Source organism: Narcine bancroftii, chromosome 12 (assembly GCF_036971445.1).
Source record: "Narcine bancroftii isolate sNarBan1 chromosome 12, sNarBan1.hap1, whole genome shotgun sequence".
In the NCBI taxonomy this organism is placed as follows: Eukaryota; Metazoa; Chordata; class Chondrichthyes; order Torpediniformes; family Narcinidae; genus Narcine; species Narcine bancroftii.
The window spans coordinates 97,124,880-97,142,786 of NC_091480.1; the positions used below are offsets into that span (position 1 = coordinate 97,124,880).

The window sequence follows — 17,907 nt, forward strand, 5'->3', positions numbered from 1 at the left end:
TGTCTTTTCTCCAGCTCTCCACCCCCTTCCCTCACCATTCACAGAGCCATCTCCCCTTGTTTGCTTGTGTGCCCTCCCTCATCCACCTCTTTCCTCCTGCCTTTCGGTCTGTGTTCCTCCCATTCCCACGCCATTTTGTTCAGGCACCTACCCACATTTTCTCCATACCTTGATGAAGGGCTTAAGCTCAAAATGTTGGTTATGAATCTTTACCTTTGCCATATAAACTATACCATTTGACTACTGAGTTTCTCCAGCATTGTTTTTACTACTTGTGAATACTTTTATGGGCAGACTACACCACCGAGTAACATCTCGCTTTAGTCCTCAGGAGGCATCCACAGATGTCCTTTCTGGCAGTTGTCTCGGAAATATGATAGAGTGGGAGGGCATCTTGATTCACAAAATAACAGCGCCATTTTCAATTCTAGGATCCAATTTGCCATCACTGTCGATATAACCATATCTACTAATGCAATGTTTTCGCAAATAATCCAAGGGAAAATTTCCATTGGGACCTAGCATAAAATGTCTGCCCCTGTACAAATATGCATGCAGAACCCTGGTCCAGGTCTTTGTGAGTAGATGCAAAGGTTACATTAGACTCTTCCCTGTGTAAATTTGCTGGTATTTGCCACTCACACAAAACAATTTTAAAAAAAACTAAACCATGGTATACAATGCCAGTAGCATTGATCAGCAATTCCAAATTTTAATTTTGATTTATCTTTACAAATCTTATTTGATTTTAGAAAACTTTGCTTAAAGCAGAACACCTTGAGGTGAGCCCTTTATGGTGAAATGCAAGGTTCTTCAAGATCAGTTTTCCTGCTGCAGAAATTACCATAAATTCATAAACATGTGTAGCAGAATACATTTGAATATTAATGATTGCAGGTTGTTGAGATGCTAAGCTCTGCAATGTTTCCAATCCCATCCACCTTTGCAGAGCCTTGTTGGAATAAAAGCAGGAAAGTTTGTTTTAAAGCCTTCATACCAAATACAGTACGATATATTGAGGTGTATACATGTCATACCCAACGCAACATTACCAGACATGTAGTAATTGAGAAAAGATTCTTCTGTGCATTTTGTTTTGGTTTGTTTTGGGAACAAAACCCATAGTTTGCATTTTTCTGGCTAGATGCAGACATTTGATGCACATGGTGGCCAAAGCACAGGTTTAAAAATCAAAATTTGATATAAAAGAAGTAAAACGAAAGTCTGCTAACACCATGGTTGAAGGAAAAGCAGGAGATCAGCAGGTCCTTTTTATACAGTAAAATGAGAGATACATAACCAATGAGCAAAATGGAGGCAGGCAGGCACCTGGATTCGGGCGAGTTTGTTCACACCTTGAGGAAGCGCTCAAGCCTGAAATGTTGGTTATGTATCTATCTTTGCTACCGGTATATAAAGGACACTGTTTGACCTGCTGAGTTTCACCAGCATTGTTTTTAATATAAAACCATGTGTTTGCCTTAACCTAATAGTTCAGACTCGAGGGGTGAGCAGGTTGGCCATCATTTTCCATTTCACATTTTCTGCTGTTCAATAGACTTATTCACAAAATGTCCTTGATCCTGACTGAATCATTACATCGATCTCTTTGACCTTGAATCTTTTGGTATTGTCTATTACACTGCCACAGCTAAATCCAACACCAGAAAGATGTGAGGAGATGTGTATGTTGTCAATCAGGCAAACAAGTTGAAATGTGATTTTAAAATTACAGCAACTTGTTCACTAAGTTAGAAGAACAGAACTCTGTATCTGTGATGGCTTCTGGTGCTTCAGACATTCAGTTGGATCGTGGCTGATCTTTTATTACACTTCAAGGTGAAACGAACCTTGAAAAAGAGCTCAGGCCCAAAAGATAGGTAATATTTTTACCTCCTAAGGATGCTGCGAGACCTGCTCGGTCTTCCAGCATTTCATACCACCCATTGATTCTTTTGGTATCCAAGAAGGCTGTGTGAAGACCTTCCTTTCATCTCCTGGGTCATAAGTAGCTCAATTGTTATTTTGAGACACCTCTTCTGTTGCGTAACCGGTTGAGTAATCATTATCCTTCCATACACAATGTAAGGACTTGGTACATTTTGAGGGCATTGCCTTTCCAACCTCCAGTGGTCTGGCCCAATTTGATTAGTCAGTCCTCGTATAACAATCCATCATTCCAGGAGGTTGATGACCTTTTGTACTCCCTCTTTTACAAAAGGGGTGGTACAATTAGAATAGCAGTTTGTACCATGATGTTACAGTGCCAGTGACCCAAGTGCAAATTCCAGCGCTGTCTCTAAGGAGTTGGTACTTTCTCCCCCGTGTCTGCGTGGATTTCCTCTGGGTGTTCTGGTTTCTTCCCACCCATCAAAAATATGCAGGGGTTGTAGGTTAATTGGGTGGCACAAGTTTGTAAGCCAGAAGAGCCCGTTACCATGCTGTATATCTAAATTTAAGTACATCTTTCCTTGAGTAGGGACCTCAGACCTGTAGATAATATTTCATGTATAGTCCCATAGAATTACACCTTTTGATCTCAAACCATATTGTAGTGAAGTCTAACCTACCATTTGCCTTCCTAATTGCTTGCTGCATCTGTATGTTAATATTCAACACCTTTGAATTTCTCACCATTCAAAAATTATGGCTTTTCAATTTATTTGATCAAAGTGGATGACTCCCTTTATTTCCCCCTCATTAATTTGTCCCGTCTTTACACATTCACTTGTCTCTATCTCTCAGGAAAATTTCCACATTCATCCAGACCTCACGCTACACACTACCCCCTACCCCCACCCCCCCCCCCCCCCAACCAGCTTTCTGTTAGCAGCTGACTTTGATATGTTGCACTTGGTCCACTCATCCAAATCTTTCATGAAAACTCCAAACCGCTGAGCTCCAACACCAATGCTAGTCTTAGGTTCCCAATCTGAAAATGACCATTTTATTCTGTCAATTTTCCATCAGTAAACTCTCAGTGGCCTATTACTCTCAAATCCTTTGTGTTCTAATTTTTGTTTAACAACCTCTTGTGTGCCATCTTGTTAACGAAAATCCGCATGAAGGAAAATCCATATTGGGTGCCTGCCGACATTTTTTCATACCTTGATGAAAGGCTCAAGCCCGAAGCATTGATTATGTTTCTTTATTTTTGCTATATAAAGTACACTTTGATCAGCTGAGTTTCTCCAGCATTGATTTTTCACACGTGCCATATCTAGTGGTTCTCTTGAGTTCTGCATCTTATCACATTAATGAAACTTGAACAGATTTAACAAACCTAATTGCTCTTTTATCAATATTAATTCTCTCCAACCTATTATTAGTTCATAAGTGCTCTGTTATTACATCGTTAATAATGGATTTCCAGAAATTTCCCTACGACCTAAATCCCTCTGAACCTTGGGACACAGGTAGAGATTGAGGCATCCTTTAAGAATGCGGTCCTATTTGTGGTGCATGGATAAAATACCAGCTTCATGGTGCTACATTCGACGTGAACCTCATCAGAACCAGAAGCTTTTGTGAATACGAGAGAAGTTGCCAAGCCAAGGGATCTCTAGTGAACTGATGCTTCCCAAATTATTTTTTGTGATGAAAGAATGACCAAACTGCAATGTTTCTTTCCAAGTTGCTACATAGGAAAGGTCCACACAAGTTGTCTGATGCAGAACAATTCCAATTGAAAGTAAAAAGACTAATTGCCTACCTTTCTGGCTGACCCTGGGACACACAGCACAGTGCAGTCCATAATATTCTGTCCAATAATCATGGGAGGATGATGTGAAAATTCATGACGAACAATTCCAACATATTTAAAATCAAAACTGGATAAACTCAGCGGGTCAAGCAGTGTCCTTTATATACCAAAGATAAACGTTTTAGACTCGAGCCCTTCATCAAGGTATGGGAATGTGTCGGCAGGAATCCAAACAAAAGGGTGGGGGGGAGGAATGATTGCAAGGCAGGAGGTGATAGGTGGAGAAGCGAGGGAGGGGACAGCAAAGATCAAGGGGAGGAGGGATGGATGGGTGAAGGGAGGGAGGAGAACTGGGAAAGGAGGAGGAAGATGACAGCAGGTTAGCAGAAACTGGAAAAGTCTATGGTTAATGCCTTCTGGCTGGAGAGTGCCCGGATGGGAAATTAGGTGTTGTTCCTCCAGTTTGTGGGTGATCTTGGTGGGACAGTACACAAGGACATGAACAGACATGTGGGAGTGCGTCACAGAACTGAAATGGTTGGCTACTGAGAGATCGCTGTTACTGGTGCAGATGGATCAAAGATGCTCAGTGAAGCGATCTCCCAATCTGTGCCCAGTCTCTCCAAATTAGAGAAGGCCACAAAAGGAGCACCAGATGTAGTAAATCTGTCCTGTGGATACACAAGTGAAATGTTGATTCATTTGAAAGGCCTGTTTGGGGCCCCGGGAGGAGATGTGGGTGCAAGTGTGGCACCTCCTGCAGCCACAGGGAAAGGTGCAGGGGGTGGGGGGGGGGGCACGATTGGTGGAGAAGGATGTGTGCACAAGGGAGTCTTGCAAGGAGCAGTCCCTACGGAAGGCAGAGAGGGGAAGATGTATCGGGTGGTGGGATTCTGTTGTAAGTGCTAGAAATTCCAGAGGATATTGTGTTAGATGTGGAGGCAGGTGGTAGGTGAGGATGAGGGGGATTCGATCTCATCTGACCACTCATCTCCCCCTCTGCACTCATAGTTGGTTGTTCAGGGTGAAGGTTAATGATAGGGTGGAATGGCAAACTTTGGGTTGGAATGATGTAGAATCTCACTTTCACATAATCTGACGTTGGCATTTACCATTTATATTTGTTGCAGGTCAGATTGCACTGTGGAGGAATATAAATACAGTAAAAATCCCCACTACCCAGCACCTGCAGAAATGCAAATTTTCCAGTTGACTGAGACCCACTCTTACATTGCCTGACTAATACACCTGTATTAAGAATACACTGTTTGAAAGACAATGTAATTTGAAAAAAAAAAATCAGTATTGAAGTCCTTAAATATGTAAAGTTCACTTTAATCAAGTAATTCCTGTGACTTATAAATTTAAATTCAAAGCCCGGTCGTTGGCGCTGTAGCAGTGTTGCGCTAAATGCTATGCTAACTCTACTGCCATCATAATTAAGCCCCCCCCCCGCCCACCAAGTTCACAGATAAAGCCTATCTAATGTACCGAATTCTAATAAAGAGATAGATTCTTACGAGGCAAGGATAGGGAGACACTTTGGAAGCGGTGAGTGGCATTGGTTGGCTCTTCAACCTGAGTGTCGCCATTTTATTCAAACTACTGCTGCGGGTGGGACGCTTTGCTGGTTGATTACTTGCTCCATCGTGCGTTGCTTTAGAGAACGTTTCCTTTTTATGATTTTCAATTTGTATTTGAACCTGTCTGATTATTTATTTATTTCCTTGATGGGGTTTCTGGGTGTTTGATTTTCCGATTGATTGAATGCTAAACAAGAGGGATTTTGCTCTACTATGTCTGGAGAATGCTTTTGTGGAAACGGTGTTTGAAGGAAAGGAGACATTGTGTGGGCTACGAATGTTGATTGTGGCTGATGCATGAGCCTACTCACCTTTAAGTGGGAAAGTTGGAGTTCAAACCCAACTTTAGAGACAAGGACATCATCCCGGCTGACGAGGAAATCAATCTTTGGCAGTGTCAGACGCTTTAATTTTGCGGCAGGATCTCCATCCTGTCTCTGCAAATTGTCTGTGACTGAATCAAACTAAAAGTGAGTGTTTTATTTGACCACACGATGAGTTGCCAATCTGGAATATTATTAACACTGCAGTGAGGGTGCTTCAAAAACATTAGTTGTGAAGTATTTTGATCAGATTTTCTTTTAAAGTAGAATATAGAACAGGGAAATCTATAGGACAGGGCCCTTTTGGCCCACAATGTTGTCCTGACCAAATAACCTAATTAAAAAACTGCCGAGAATTTTCCCTACTGCATTTTTCTCAATCCGTGTACTTATCTAATAGGTTCTCTTTAGATTGACTGAGCACATACAAAGAACGCTGCTTTGTTCATTTACTGATCGTAACGTTATCCACTTTGGTTGTGTTTCAGATGGAACCTGCACACCGCGTTAACAAGTTTCTGTCGCTCCTGAAAGAAGAAGGCAGGTTGGTTTCATCATATTTTTGTACTTCCACCCCACTACCATCACCCTACTTTTATACTAACTTCTGTGTATTCCAGCTGCAAAACTTTTGGGATTGGTTGAAATTTGTTGAGGGTGCAAATTGGAAAACTGCCGCAGAAAATATCAAAGGATTCGATTCAGAATTGGCAAGCAGATTCCGAATGGCATAAAAATCTGAAAACCATTTGCTCCGAATGGCATAAAAACTGAAAATTATTTCCTCCGAATGGCATAAAAACTGAAAACTATTTGCTCTCTACAATAGTTCTCAGAACAATTTCTCGGTTGTATCTTCCAGTGACCCTCATCGCAGGGACCTTTGGGAATAAAAACAAGAATCTTGATCGACGCTGTGAATCATTTCCACGGAAGAAGTGCTGATTAATCAAATGAGGAAGGAATCTTCCGTCAAAAGACACTTAGCATTTTGCATGCTTCTTGCAAAGAAACCTCTCTTACATGTCTTAAATTAAAGTATATGTACAACAGACATCAGTATTCTTGGTTTTATTGATTTTGACATTGGAAGGGCAGCAGATATTTTCAAGGATACTTCCACTTCTTGCTATGCAGTCTTTGCTGCAGTCCAAAACATTACTTGGTTAAATTGTGCATTTATGAGCTGATAAGGTGAGTCAGTAACATGGCTTTGGAGTTTCAGGAATTGTAATATGATTCTGCACTTTGAAGGTAATGCATTGGTTTATTGGATTAGGCATAAGAGAAATCTCGCATCAGAAACTTTATTCCCATAAATAGAACTTGGATGCAATTGCCTATCCTTGTTTTAGCAATATGGCTAAACTCCATATCAGTAGAAATAGGGAGGTTTCTTGTTTACCTCCACTTCATTCTCTCAGGCTAACATTCATGTTAGTTACTCGTCAGAAGTTTGAATTTTATATAACAAATTCTAGATCTGGTATTGGTCTTTTATCCTTGTGTGTTCGTCAGCTGTTTGGAAAATCGAGAGAAAATCTAATGATACCCATTTGCCTTCTCAATATTCTGGATTCTCTCCTTATTTAAATCTTGCAAACATAATGTCCATAGATTGATGGAGCCTAAACTTTAAATGTGCAATACAAATCAAAGCATTCTTTTTGACAAGATTTAAATGCTGCAAAATAGATCTGTGTTTTAGTTGCATGCCCAGTTTTGTTGTAGCTCTGTACGATTGCAGTAAATTGTGACTTTCTGTCTGGGGGACCAATATGAAATGTTCTGTGCACCTGATGCTTGTTTTCCTGTTGCTTCGCTCGCTTCCTCGTCCCACAATTGAGTGAATTGAGTTCAGTGCAGATCTCAAACCCGAGAAGGGATTCTCTTGTTCATCCTGGTTATCAGCTGCGAGGAGATTGCAAGTGACGGAAGTCTGAAAATAGAGTAAGCTGCTCAGAATTGTACGATTTCTTGTGCCGTGTAGAATGCAAAGGCCGGGTGTTGGAAAGACGGTTCATTGCTTGATTTAGGTCTTTATTTGTTTTTAGGTTCCAGAAATATTTATGCTAATCCTTAAGGTGCACTACAAGCTCTTTTTGAAACAAAATTTGCAGAATATTCAAAATTTTAAGTGTATCCATCTTTGTTGATTGAGTGCACTGCACGAGCATTACTCCTGTTGATACCAAATTGCTTGATGAGTGGGATGGCAGCACTGTTAAAATTGATAACCAACTAGGCTTGATACGGACTTCCAAGTGCATCCAAGTACTTTTGAATGTTGTGATGGGATCATCTGTTCTGCAGCCATTGTTTTTAACCACCAGCATTGAACTGATGCCCCTGTCGCTGTGAAGGGAAATCATGATCCAGTCTTGGTGACGAATGCGCGTGGGAGGCTGGTGAAGTTGCTGAGTATCTTCTCGCTTTATCCTTGCTCTCTATCGCATCATGTGGGGTATGTCATCTTGTAAATGCTGCAAACGTGATATGTTGATCAATTTACTTATTGTCGTTTGTAACAATGAGTGTAAGTGCATCACTGATTTATATTGTGAGGGAAATCTACCAGGAAGAATTGGGCCAGCACAATTTTCGCGCATTTCCCCAAATTCTGTTCTTTTAACCACTTGAAATTCTTGACAATAAGGTTAAGAAACCAGACTATGGAAATGTTCAAACTAAAACCTGGAATGCAGCTGTCTACTGATCAATGTTTTGACGTCTTGTTTGGAAAATGCAGCTTACCTTTGTAACTATTTACTTCTGTGCTGTTTACGATATGTAAGTATGAAGAAAAAATAAGGATTATTTAAGAAAAAAGCTTTTCTGTGATTAGCTTTCCTTTGTTGAGCTGGAACATTTGTGTAAATTAATGGGCATTAGAATGACATTATTAGAGGGCACCCATATAATCTCTATAGATCTATGCTCATCTAATGTCCCATGGTGTAATGAATTCTGTTCTTCTGTGATGTAAATCTTTTTACAGTGAATATGTGCTGTTATTCAAAGCTTTTAATACATGTAGAGTTGAATGCAGCTGTGATTCAATAAAAATTCAGACGAGAGACCTAGTTGACTACCTTAAGTTTGAAATGTTCCAAAACCCATAATGTGTTCTGAATAACACGTGTGGAGAAGGATCCATTGGCCTTGGATGAAGCACAGCGCCGATTGCAGAAAATGATATTTGAACTGGAATTGTATTGTAAGAAATTTGGAAGATCAAGGAGAGATTTGATGTTTTACAGAGTGATCCACATTCATAGAAATTCATTAATGTTGCTATTTTCCCTTGAAAATTGACAAAATTAATTTCCTTCTCATTTTGTGCTTATTTTTCTTTGCATTCATAAATTTCTTGTGAATTTTTTTGCCCTACCCTTTTTTTTTGCTAATATTATAATTTGTGAATTCTGTAAGGGCACATCGCATAGCACAGGCCATTCATCCCCTCTAGTCTGTGCTGGCAGTCATTCCGCTAGTCCCATTGACCTGTTCCAATTACGTAACCCTCCAGACCTCTTCCATCCATGTATTTATCCAATTTATTCTTAAAACATAATCAAGCCACATTCACAACATCAGATGGCAGCTTATTCCACACTCCCACCACTCTGAATGAAGAACTTTCCCCTAACATTCCATCAAACCTTTTCCCTTTCAACTTAAAGCTATGACCTCTTGTATTTATCTCCCCCAATCTACGTGGAAAAACCCTACTTGCATCCACTCTGTCTATACCTCTCATAATCTTGTCAACCTCTATCAAATCTTCTCATTCTCCGCAAGGAATAAAGTCCTAACCTGTAACTCAACTTCTGAAGGCCCGGCAACCTGTGATGCCACTTTCAAGAAATAATGTATCTGTATTCCAGGTGATGCTGCAGCTGTTTAAGGCATTGGTGAGGCCAGGTTTGGAGTACTGAGCTCATTTCTGGTCTCCAAATTATAGAAAGGATATAGGTAAGGTGGAGAGGGTGCAGAGAAGGTTTACAAGGATGTTGCCTGGCTTACAACATCTGGATTACAGGGAGAGATTAAGGAGACTGGGACTTTATTCATTGGAATGTAGACGACTGAGAGGGGACTTGATAGAGGTATTTAAAATTATGAAAGGAATAGATAGACTAGACATAAACAGACTCTTTCCCCTGAGGGCAGGGGAGGTTGGAACAAGAGACCATGAGTTAAGGATAAGGGGGAAACACTTTAGGAGAAATGTTAGAGATGGCTTTTTCACTCAGCAAGTGGTGGCAGAATGGAATGAATTTCTGAATGAGATAGTTGCGGCAGGGTCCCTTCCGTCATTTAAGATGTATATGGAGGTGGGGGTCGGAGGGTTATTGGCGGTGAGCGGGAGGTTTGAGCTAGTGGAGTTGTTCTAGTGAACCAGTGCGGACTCGAAAGGCCGACGTGGTCTGTTTCCGCTCCGTAAATGGTTATATGGTTTTATTAATGTTGTATTTTGTTGTGAAAGGGACCGCGCAAATGGCAGCAAACGCTGGTACCTGCTCCTATACATCTCTCAGCAGCAATGGTATAACTGGGGAGGCCAAGTGTTGAAAGAAATTCTACAAAGGTTTTGGGGGGTGGGGGGGGTGGGGAAGAGAGCAAATCAAATTAATAGCCAAAACAAAAGGCTGCAGGGCGTACAGGTGCTGTTCTGTTCCACTTGTGCAGTTGATCTGTTGTTATTGCCAGTGGCAAATATTTCAGAAAATATTCAGTTGTGAAGTAATGAGGCTGGAAAATCTGTCCAAATAAGGCCTGCTTTTTAAAGATAACCTTTTTCAGACAGTTAACATTTTAGTTCTGCACAAACGAATGGGTACAAATCCAAAAACGGATTCCAGTGTTATCTTTTCAATGATGCAACTTTGACCTCGTGATGGAGTCGGTCAGTGACTATAAGAGAGGGCCAAGATGATTTAGATTCAACAAAAGTTCACTGGAAACCCCCTTTCTAATTTTAGGGAGGTTTTCAAACTAGACATACTCGATAGGTGGAGAAAGTGATAAAATAACGATTTAACCCACATTACATCTTTGATGTGCAAAAATGTTCTAAAGCATTTAACAATAACATTTGACACCAAGCCACAGATGTTAGGGTAAATTACTGGAAGCTTGGTCAGTGTTGACTTTTAAGAGGCATGGTAAAGGAGAAGAGGGAGAATTTGTTGGGAGTGATGTAGGGATGGACTTCCAGAAGCTGGTTCTTGGGTGCCACAGATACGATGCCTATTGATGGAGTGATTAAAATGTACAAGAGGCCAGAATTGGAGGACAGGTGTTTAACTGAGGTCAGTGGGCACTTGATGGACAGGGTTTTAAGGTAAAGGTACAGATCAGTTTTCATGAGCAGAAGTTGAGAGAGGGTGGAAGGCAACATCTTACCCAGTAGTGCATCTGGGGATAAAAAGACTGGAACTAATGAAGCTGTGGGTGAGGTTTTCAGGAGTAGAGGACCTGAACCATGAATGGAGTTGGGTGCAGTTATGGAGATGCAAAGAAGGAGTGCTCTTGGAGGATCTTTTCTAGACCCAACACACCAATAGCATTGTGAAGAAAGCATGTCTCTACTTCCTCAGGAGTTTGCAGAGGTTTGGTATGAGACCAGAAACCCTGGCAAACTTCGACAGAGATGTGGTGGAAAGTGTGCTGACTGGCTGCATTACCGTCTGATATGGGAACACCAATGCCCCTGAGTGTAAAGCCCTCCAAAAGATGGAGGACACAGCCAGGACATCACAGGCAAAACCCTCCCCACTATTGAGTACAGGGAGAGCAGCAGCAATCTCAGGGTTGTATGTGATATCGTGTATTCTGACAACAAATCTGAAAGTGGTGGCAGGTTTGAGATCAGAGCCACAACTTTGCAGGCAGAATGGAAATGGAACTAGGCAACAGGACAGGCATGGCCGACGTCCCACTGCAGTTCTTTGCTCTAGTAGACCATGAAGCAAGAGAGATTCCATTCAATGAGGAAAGTAGTGGGTCTTTTCCGGCTGCAAGGACACTGAAACAAGACCAGACAGTAAGGTGAATGTCAAAATCCGGGGAATGGAGGAAGGCGTGGAGAGTACGACACTGAGTTTGTTGTACTGCATTGGAACCATGCGCCAACCTTTGGTAACCATACAACCCAGCAAATGGGCGTGATCACCATGCTCTGTGAGCCAGATGGGAGCACAGAAACAGCTGCTGTTACAAGAGAAACGACGTACAAGTGCCACAAGACTCGCATCAGCAGGTTCAGGAGCAGGTTCCACCATCAGACTCCTCAACAACAACCTCAGAGACTCATTTAAGGATGGATGTAAAACGTGTAAGACACCATGGTTGAAGTAAAAACACACTGCTGAGGAACTCAGTAGGTCAGACAGTGTACTTTATGCAACAAAGATAAAGATACAATAACCAAATGTTTCCGGCTTGAGCCCTTCATCAAGGTATGATTCCTGAACAGAGCAGTGCAGTTCGCAATATACGAGTTATGACTTGCTCTATCCAATGGAGTTCATTTAGTGGTTGATCTGAATGATGTTCCCAACCACTCTCTTTAAAATTGCCCCATTCAGCCAAGGTGGAACCAGAACCTCTTCTGGTCCTAGACTCAAAGTTAAGATTTATTGTCAGAGGACATACATGACTTTTCATTCAACCCTGAAACTTTTTTTTCCTGCAGGCCAGGCAGAATTTCTACTTAACTAAGCTGTACTCAAGTAGAAAGATTTGTATTCAAAAGAGAGAAATGTAAAGAAACTGACTGCAATATAGAGAAAAAAGAAATTCAGTAATAAATAATGGGCAAAGTAAGGGTCCTTAAATGAGTGAGTTTGTCGTTGGGGAGTCTGATGGTGGAGGGGTTGCAGCTGTTCCTGAACCTGGTGGTGCGAGCCTTGTGGCAGTTAGACCTCTTTCCTGATGACAACAGCATGCATTGGGGTGATGTGGATCTTTGATGATGGCTGCTCTTCACCATTGGCAATGTTCCATGTAGATTTTCTTGAAGGTGGGGGGAGTTTTGTCTGTGGTGTGCTGGGTTGTGTCCACTACCTTTTGCACGGCTTTCCTGCTCAGAGGTATTGGTGATCCCCACATCAGGTCAACATACTTTCTGCCACACATCTATAGAAGTTTGCCAAGGTTTCCGATGTCACACCCATGGAGGCAATGCTAAATATTTAGGCGCCAGAGCTCACCAAAAATGGCAACAAGGATGTGCTCAGAGTGGTCCCATGAGGAATTCAGCAATTCCACCACACAATGTTACTTACAAATTTTTGGAGGAACAGGGATTGCAAGGGAGTAATCAGCATGGTTTTGTCAGGGGTAGATCATGCTTGACAAACCTGATTGAGTTCTTCGAGGGGGTTACAAAAAAGGTTGATGAAGGGAAAGCTGTGGATGTTGTCTATTTGGACTTTAGTAAAGCTTTTGACAAAGTTCCCCACAGGAGGTTAGGAAAAAAGGTGGAGGCATTAGGTATAAATAAGGAGGTAGTGAAATGGATTCAGCAGTGGTTGGATGGGAGGTGTCAGAGAGTAGTGGTAGAAAATTGTTTGTCCAATTGGAGGCCGGTGACTAGTGGAGTTCCTCAGGGTTTGGTCCTGGGTCCACTATTATTTGTTATATATATTAACGATCTGGATGTAGGGGTGGAGAATTGGATAAGCAAGTTTGCGGATGATACAAAGATTGGTGGTGTTGTGGACAGTGAGGTAGATTACCGTAGATTAAAAGGTGATTTAGGAAGGCTGGAGGTGTGGGCTGAGAAATGGCTGATGGAATTTAATACAGATAAATGTGAGGTGCTACATTTTGGAAAGGCAAATTTAAATAGGTCATATACATTGAATGGTAGACAATTGAGGAGTGCAGAGCAACAAAGGGATTTAGGAGTTATGGTAAATAGTACCCTCAAGGCTGATACTCAGGTAGATGGTGTGGTGAAGAAGGCATTTGGAATGTTGGCCTTCATAAATCTGAGTATTGAATTCAAGAGTAGGGAGGCTATGATGAAATTGTACAAGGCATTGGTGAGGCCAAATTTGGAGTACTGTGTACAGTTTTGGTCACCCAATTATAGGAAAGATATAAGCAAAATAGAGAGAGTGCAGAGAAGGTTCACGAGAATGTTGACAGGATTTTAGGGTCTGAGTTACAGGGAAAGGTTGTGCAGACTGGGGCTTTTTTCTCTGGAGCGTAGAAGATTGAGAGGGGACTTGATCGAGGTGTTTAAGATTTTAAAAGGGACAGACAGAGTAAATGTGGATAGGCGCTTTCAATTAAGAAAGGGGGAGATTCAAACTAGAGGACATGGTTTAAGATTGAAGGGGGAAAATTATAAGGGGAACATGAGGGGAAATTTCTTTACGCAGAGGGTGGTGGAGATGTGGAATGAGCTTCCGGCAGACGTGGTCAAGGCAGGATCATGGGTTACATTTAAGGAAAGACTGGATCGTTACATGGATAGGAGAGGACTGGAGGGGTATGGACCGGTCGCTGGTCAGTGGGACTAGGAGGGTGGGGATTTGCTACAGCATGGACTAGTAGGGCCGAACTGGCCTGTTCTGTGCTGTAAGTGGTTATATGGTTATAATGTTGCATTGAGCTGCATTTCTGTAGATGATCTCAGAATTTACGTGTTTGAGTTGATCCTAGTTTGGCAGGAAAAAATACTTGCCCAGAAATGGCTCCAAAAAACTCTGTAAAATACAGAGATTGGAAAGGGCCTGTATCAGTATTTGGAGGCACAAGAGACTGCAGTTGCTGGAATCTGAAGCAACCAGAAGGCTTCTGGGGGAACTCTGAGGATGAGGCAATGTCCGTGGAGGCAAAGGGAAAGTTGACAGTTTGGGGTAAAACACTGCATCAGAACTAATTGGAGTTTGACTGTTGGCTTCAGGCTTGAGAATCTCAAAACGTAACCTTTGCTTTTGACTCCTTTGGTATCTGATGAAATACTAGTACTTCACAGCCACAGAAGGCCAATGAGGAAGGAATAATCCCTGAGAAAAGGTCTCCAGGCTTTGAATCCAATTTACATAAACTTTTTTTTAAAGTGAACGTCCAGTTCAGGGAAGTGAGGAAGCCAAAATGAATCGCTGAACCTTCCCAACAGATGCTTTAAATCATTGATCTAATAGGGTCAATATAGAAACTAATGTGTTATAAAAAAATCTAATTTGTTCACAAATATACTTTAGGGGAATGAAGCTAATCCCAAACGTCACCCTCCCCCCCCCCCCCAAAAAATTTGTCAGTCTGTAATTCCAGTTGCACACTACTTAACTGTGAAGAAATATGGGGTGTCTGGGTTGACCAGCGGACACCATGCTCAGCTGAAAGCAGCCTCAACTATTACAGAAAGGCTGTCATCCTTAAAGGAACCCATTCCCGTCCAAAACATTGACTGCCACTGGAGCAGAGAGAGCTGCAGGGGGGAGGAAGTGATCATTGGATTCTCACCAGTGGGAGGAAACTGGAGCATCCAGAGGAAACCCATCCAGTATGACGAGAATGTAGAAAGAGAAGGCATCAGAATTGAAGCCAGAATGCTGGCACTGTAATGGCATTCCGCTAACCATATCACCCAGGTGGGAGGTCCCTGTGCACCATCTTTGAGAACATGCACACATTTGAGCAACATAGAATGAGATTTCATGTCCTTGCATGGGACATCAGGATGAGACACACACCATGTGAAATTGTTGTGCCAAAACTTCAGTGAATGAATTCAGGATTTATTCATTCCGGTTTTGTTATCAGTGTTGATAGTGTTACAAAGGGCGATGTGATAGAATATGATGCCATTTGGACTCTTGGCTGCTTAATGTTAGTGATAAGGAATGCAGTGCACAGTTGATCTCTCTGCCTCTCATTTCCTTCTCTTTCTCTGACTAAGGATGAATGCGTTATGTGTACCTCTCGGAGCTGGGTTGACCAGCAGGAAGATCTTGCGAAGATCGACAAAGATCTGAACATTGAGGCAGTCTGGCATTTGACGGGAATTGGGTTAATGACACAGAGGAGGATCTAAGGTCTGGGATAGATTCACCATGATCATGTTAAATGGCAAGAAAGGTGTCAAACTTTTTGCGCCCTCCCACGGGAGTGAATAACTTCTCTGTTGAGGAGTGAGCTGGGCAATTGAGGACACCCCTTAGAGAAGCAAGAGATCAGTTGATGATCACCAGTTATGATGCACAAGCCACTGCCTCAGATGCCACTTGTTCAATGAAGTTAAAAATACAGTAGAATCCCCATTACCCAGCATTCAATCAACTGGAAACTCAAACAATTGGGCAAAAAAAATCAAGGAAATAAATACATTTTAAAAATTAAATAAGAGTAATTAAAAATAAAAGTTTAAATAAAATGTTTAAAACTGTAACGGTAAATGTTCTCTGAAGCAACACACAACTCCTTCGGAGCAAACCTTCAGCCAACGGAGTGCCCCTCCCTCAGAGGCTGTTTCAATAAAGTTGGGTTTGAATAAAATGGCGACACCCAGGATGAAGAGCTGGCTGATGCCACTGGGGCAACTCTCCCAAAGTGTCTCCCCATCCCTGCCTAGTAAAAAGTCTTTATTATTGTTAGGTGAATTTAGTAAGGCTTTATCTCTAAACTAGGGAGAGGGAGAGGGAGGAGTTAATTATAACAGCAGCATGTCACGTCTCCAGAATGGAGGACCATCGCCTTCCGAAGATCGTGTTATATGGCGAGCTCTCCACTGGCCACCGTGACAGAGGTGAACCAAAGAAAAGGTACAAGGACTGCCTAAAGAAATCTCTTGGTGCCTGCCACATTGACCACCGCCAGTGGGCTGATATCGCCTCAAACTGTGCATCTTGGCGCCTCACAGTTTGCCGGGCAGCAACCTCCTTTGAAGAAGACCGCAGAGCCCACCTCACTGACAAAAGACAAAGGAGGAAAAACCCAACACCCAACCCCAACCAACCAATTTTCCCCTGCAGCCGCTGCAACCGTGTCTGCCTGTCCCGCATCGGACTTGTCAGCCACAAACGAGCCTGCAGCTGACGTGGACTTTTTACACCCTCCATAAATCTTCGTCCGCGAAGCCAAGCCAAAGAAGAAGATGGTTAATGTATCGCCTGGCGATACATTAACTAGGGTTACAATTTAAATTTTGTAAGTTACTAGAAGTACTTGATTTTTTTTTCAAATTACTCTTTGCACTGTCCTTTTAGAATAGTGATTCCTTAATGCAGGTGCATTAGTTAGGCCTTGCAAGAGTGAGTCTCAGTCAACTGTAAAACTTGCATTTCCGGCATTCTCGATCCCTGTGGGTCAGAATCAGAATTTACCGTCATGAACAAGTCATGAAATTCACTGTTTTGCGTCAGCATCTTAGTGCAAACATCTTATAACATAACAGGGCACGAAAAGCTAAGGCAGAGTCTTTGGTTCATTGATCATTCAGGAATCTGATGGCAGCGGGGAAGAAGTGGTCCTTGTGCCACTGAGTGCTCGTCTTCAGGTCACCTTTTCCCTGATGGTAGCAGAGTGAAGAGGACATGGCCTGGATGGTAGGGGTCCTTAAGGATAGAGGTTACTTTTTTAAGACACTGTCTCATGTAGATTTCCTCAATGGAGTGAAGTCTGGTGCCCGTGATGTTGTAGGCCGAGTTGTTAGCCCTCTGGAGTTTATTCTTGTCTTGAGAGTTGGCACCTCTATACCAGGCAGTGATGCAACCAGCCAGAATGCGCTCTGTACACCTATAGAAGTTTACGAGACTCTTCAGTGACGTACTAAATCTCCTCAGACACCTCGCTTCTGGCGAGCCTTCAACGTGGAGATGCCGGCTAATGGGATTTTACTCTCAGTGAAATTATCTGCCTGCTGATACAATGCCTGGGATTCTCTCTCGCTGCGGTGAGCACAGTTTGTGAGGGTGGCAGATTTTCCAGGGCTTCATATGATCCTGAGGTGAGGGTCAATGTGGCCTTGAGCTCCACTGAGAGAGCAATTCAGGCACAAGAGGGTGGCAGGTTCCTCCTGCAGTGTGTCACACATCCTAATAGCATGGAATCCCTGAGCCTGTTCTAGAGCTCTGGGTAGAAGGTTGTGTCTCTGAGGGGTTGGTGGGGGGTTCAGTTCTTCGCAAACACCTTCTTGCCTTCTCCAAAATCCCCAGCCCATCTGGAATCACTGCCACAATGACGTTGACCATTATCGGCAAGGTCAGCACTGAGGCACCCATTGTTGGTATCTCAGCTACTGAATGCTGCAAAACCTATTCCCTATTTGTCTGACACT

The 17,907-nt window shown here is 42.4% G+C and overlaps 1 protein-coding gene across 1 annotated transcript in view; it reads left to right on the forward strand.

Annotated features, from left to right (window-relative positions):
- The window catches only part of LOC138746717 (vesicle-fusing ATPase-like), a 119,897-nt gene extending 111,211 nt beyond the window's left edge, over positions 1-8,686 (forward strand). The window contains exons 17-18 of the mRNA XM_069905043.1: positions 6,098-6,153; positions 6,472-8,686. Of these exons, the coding sequence (XP_069761144.1) occupies positions 6,098-6,153; positions 6,472-6,502 (87 nt within the window). The 3' untranslated portion in view covers positions 6,503-8,686. The remainder of the gene's footprint in view (positions 1-6,097; positions 6,154-6,471) is intronic.
- Positions 8,687-17,907: the final 9,221 nt, after the last annotated feature.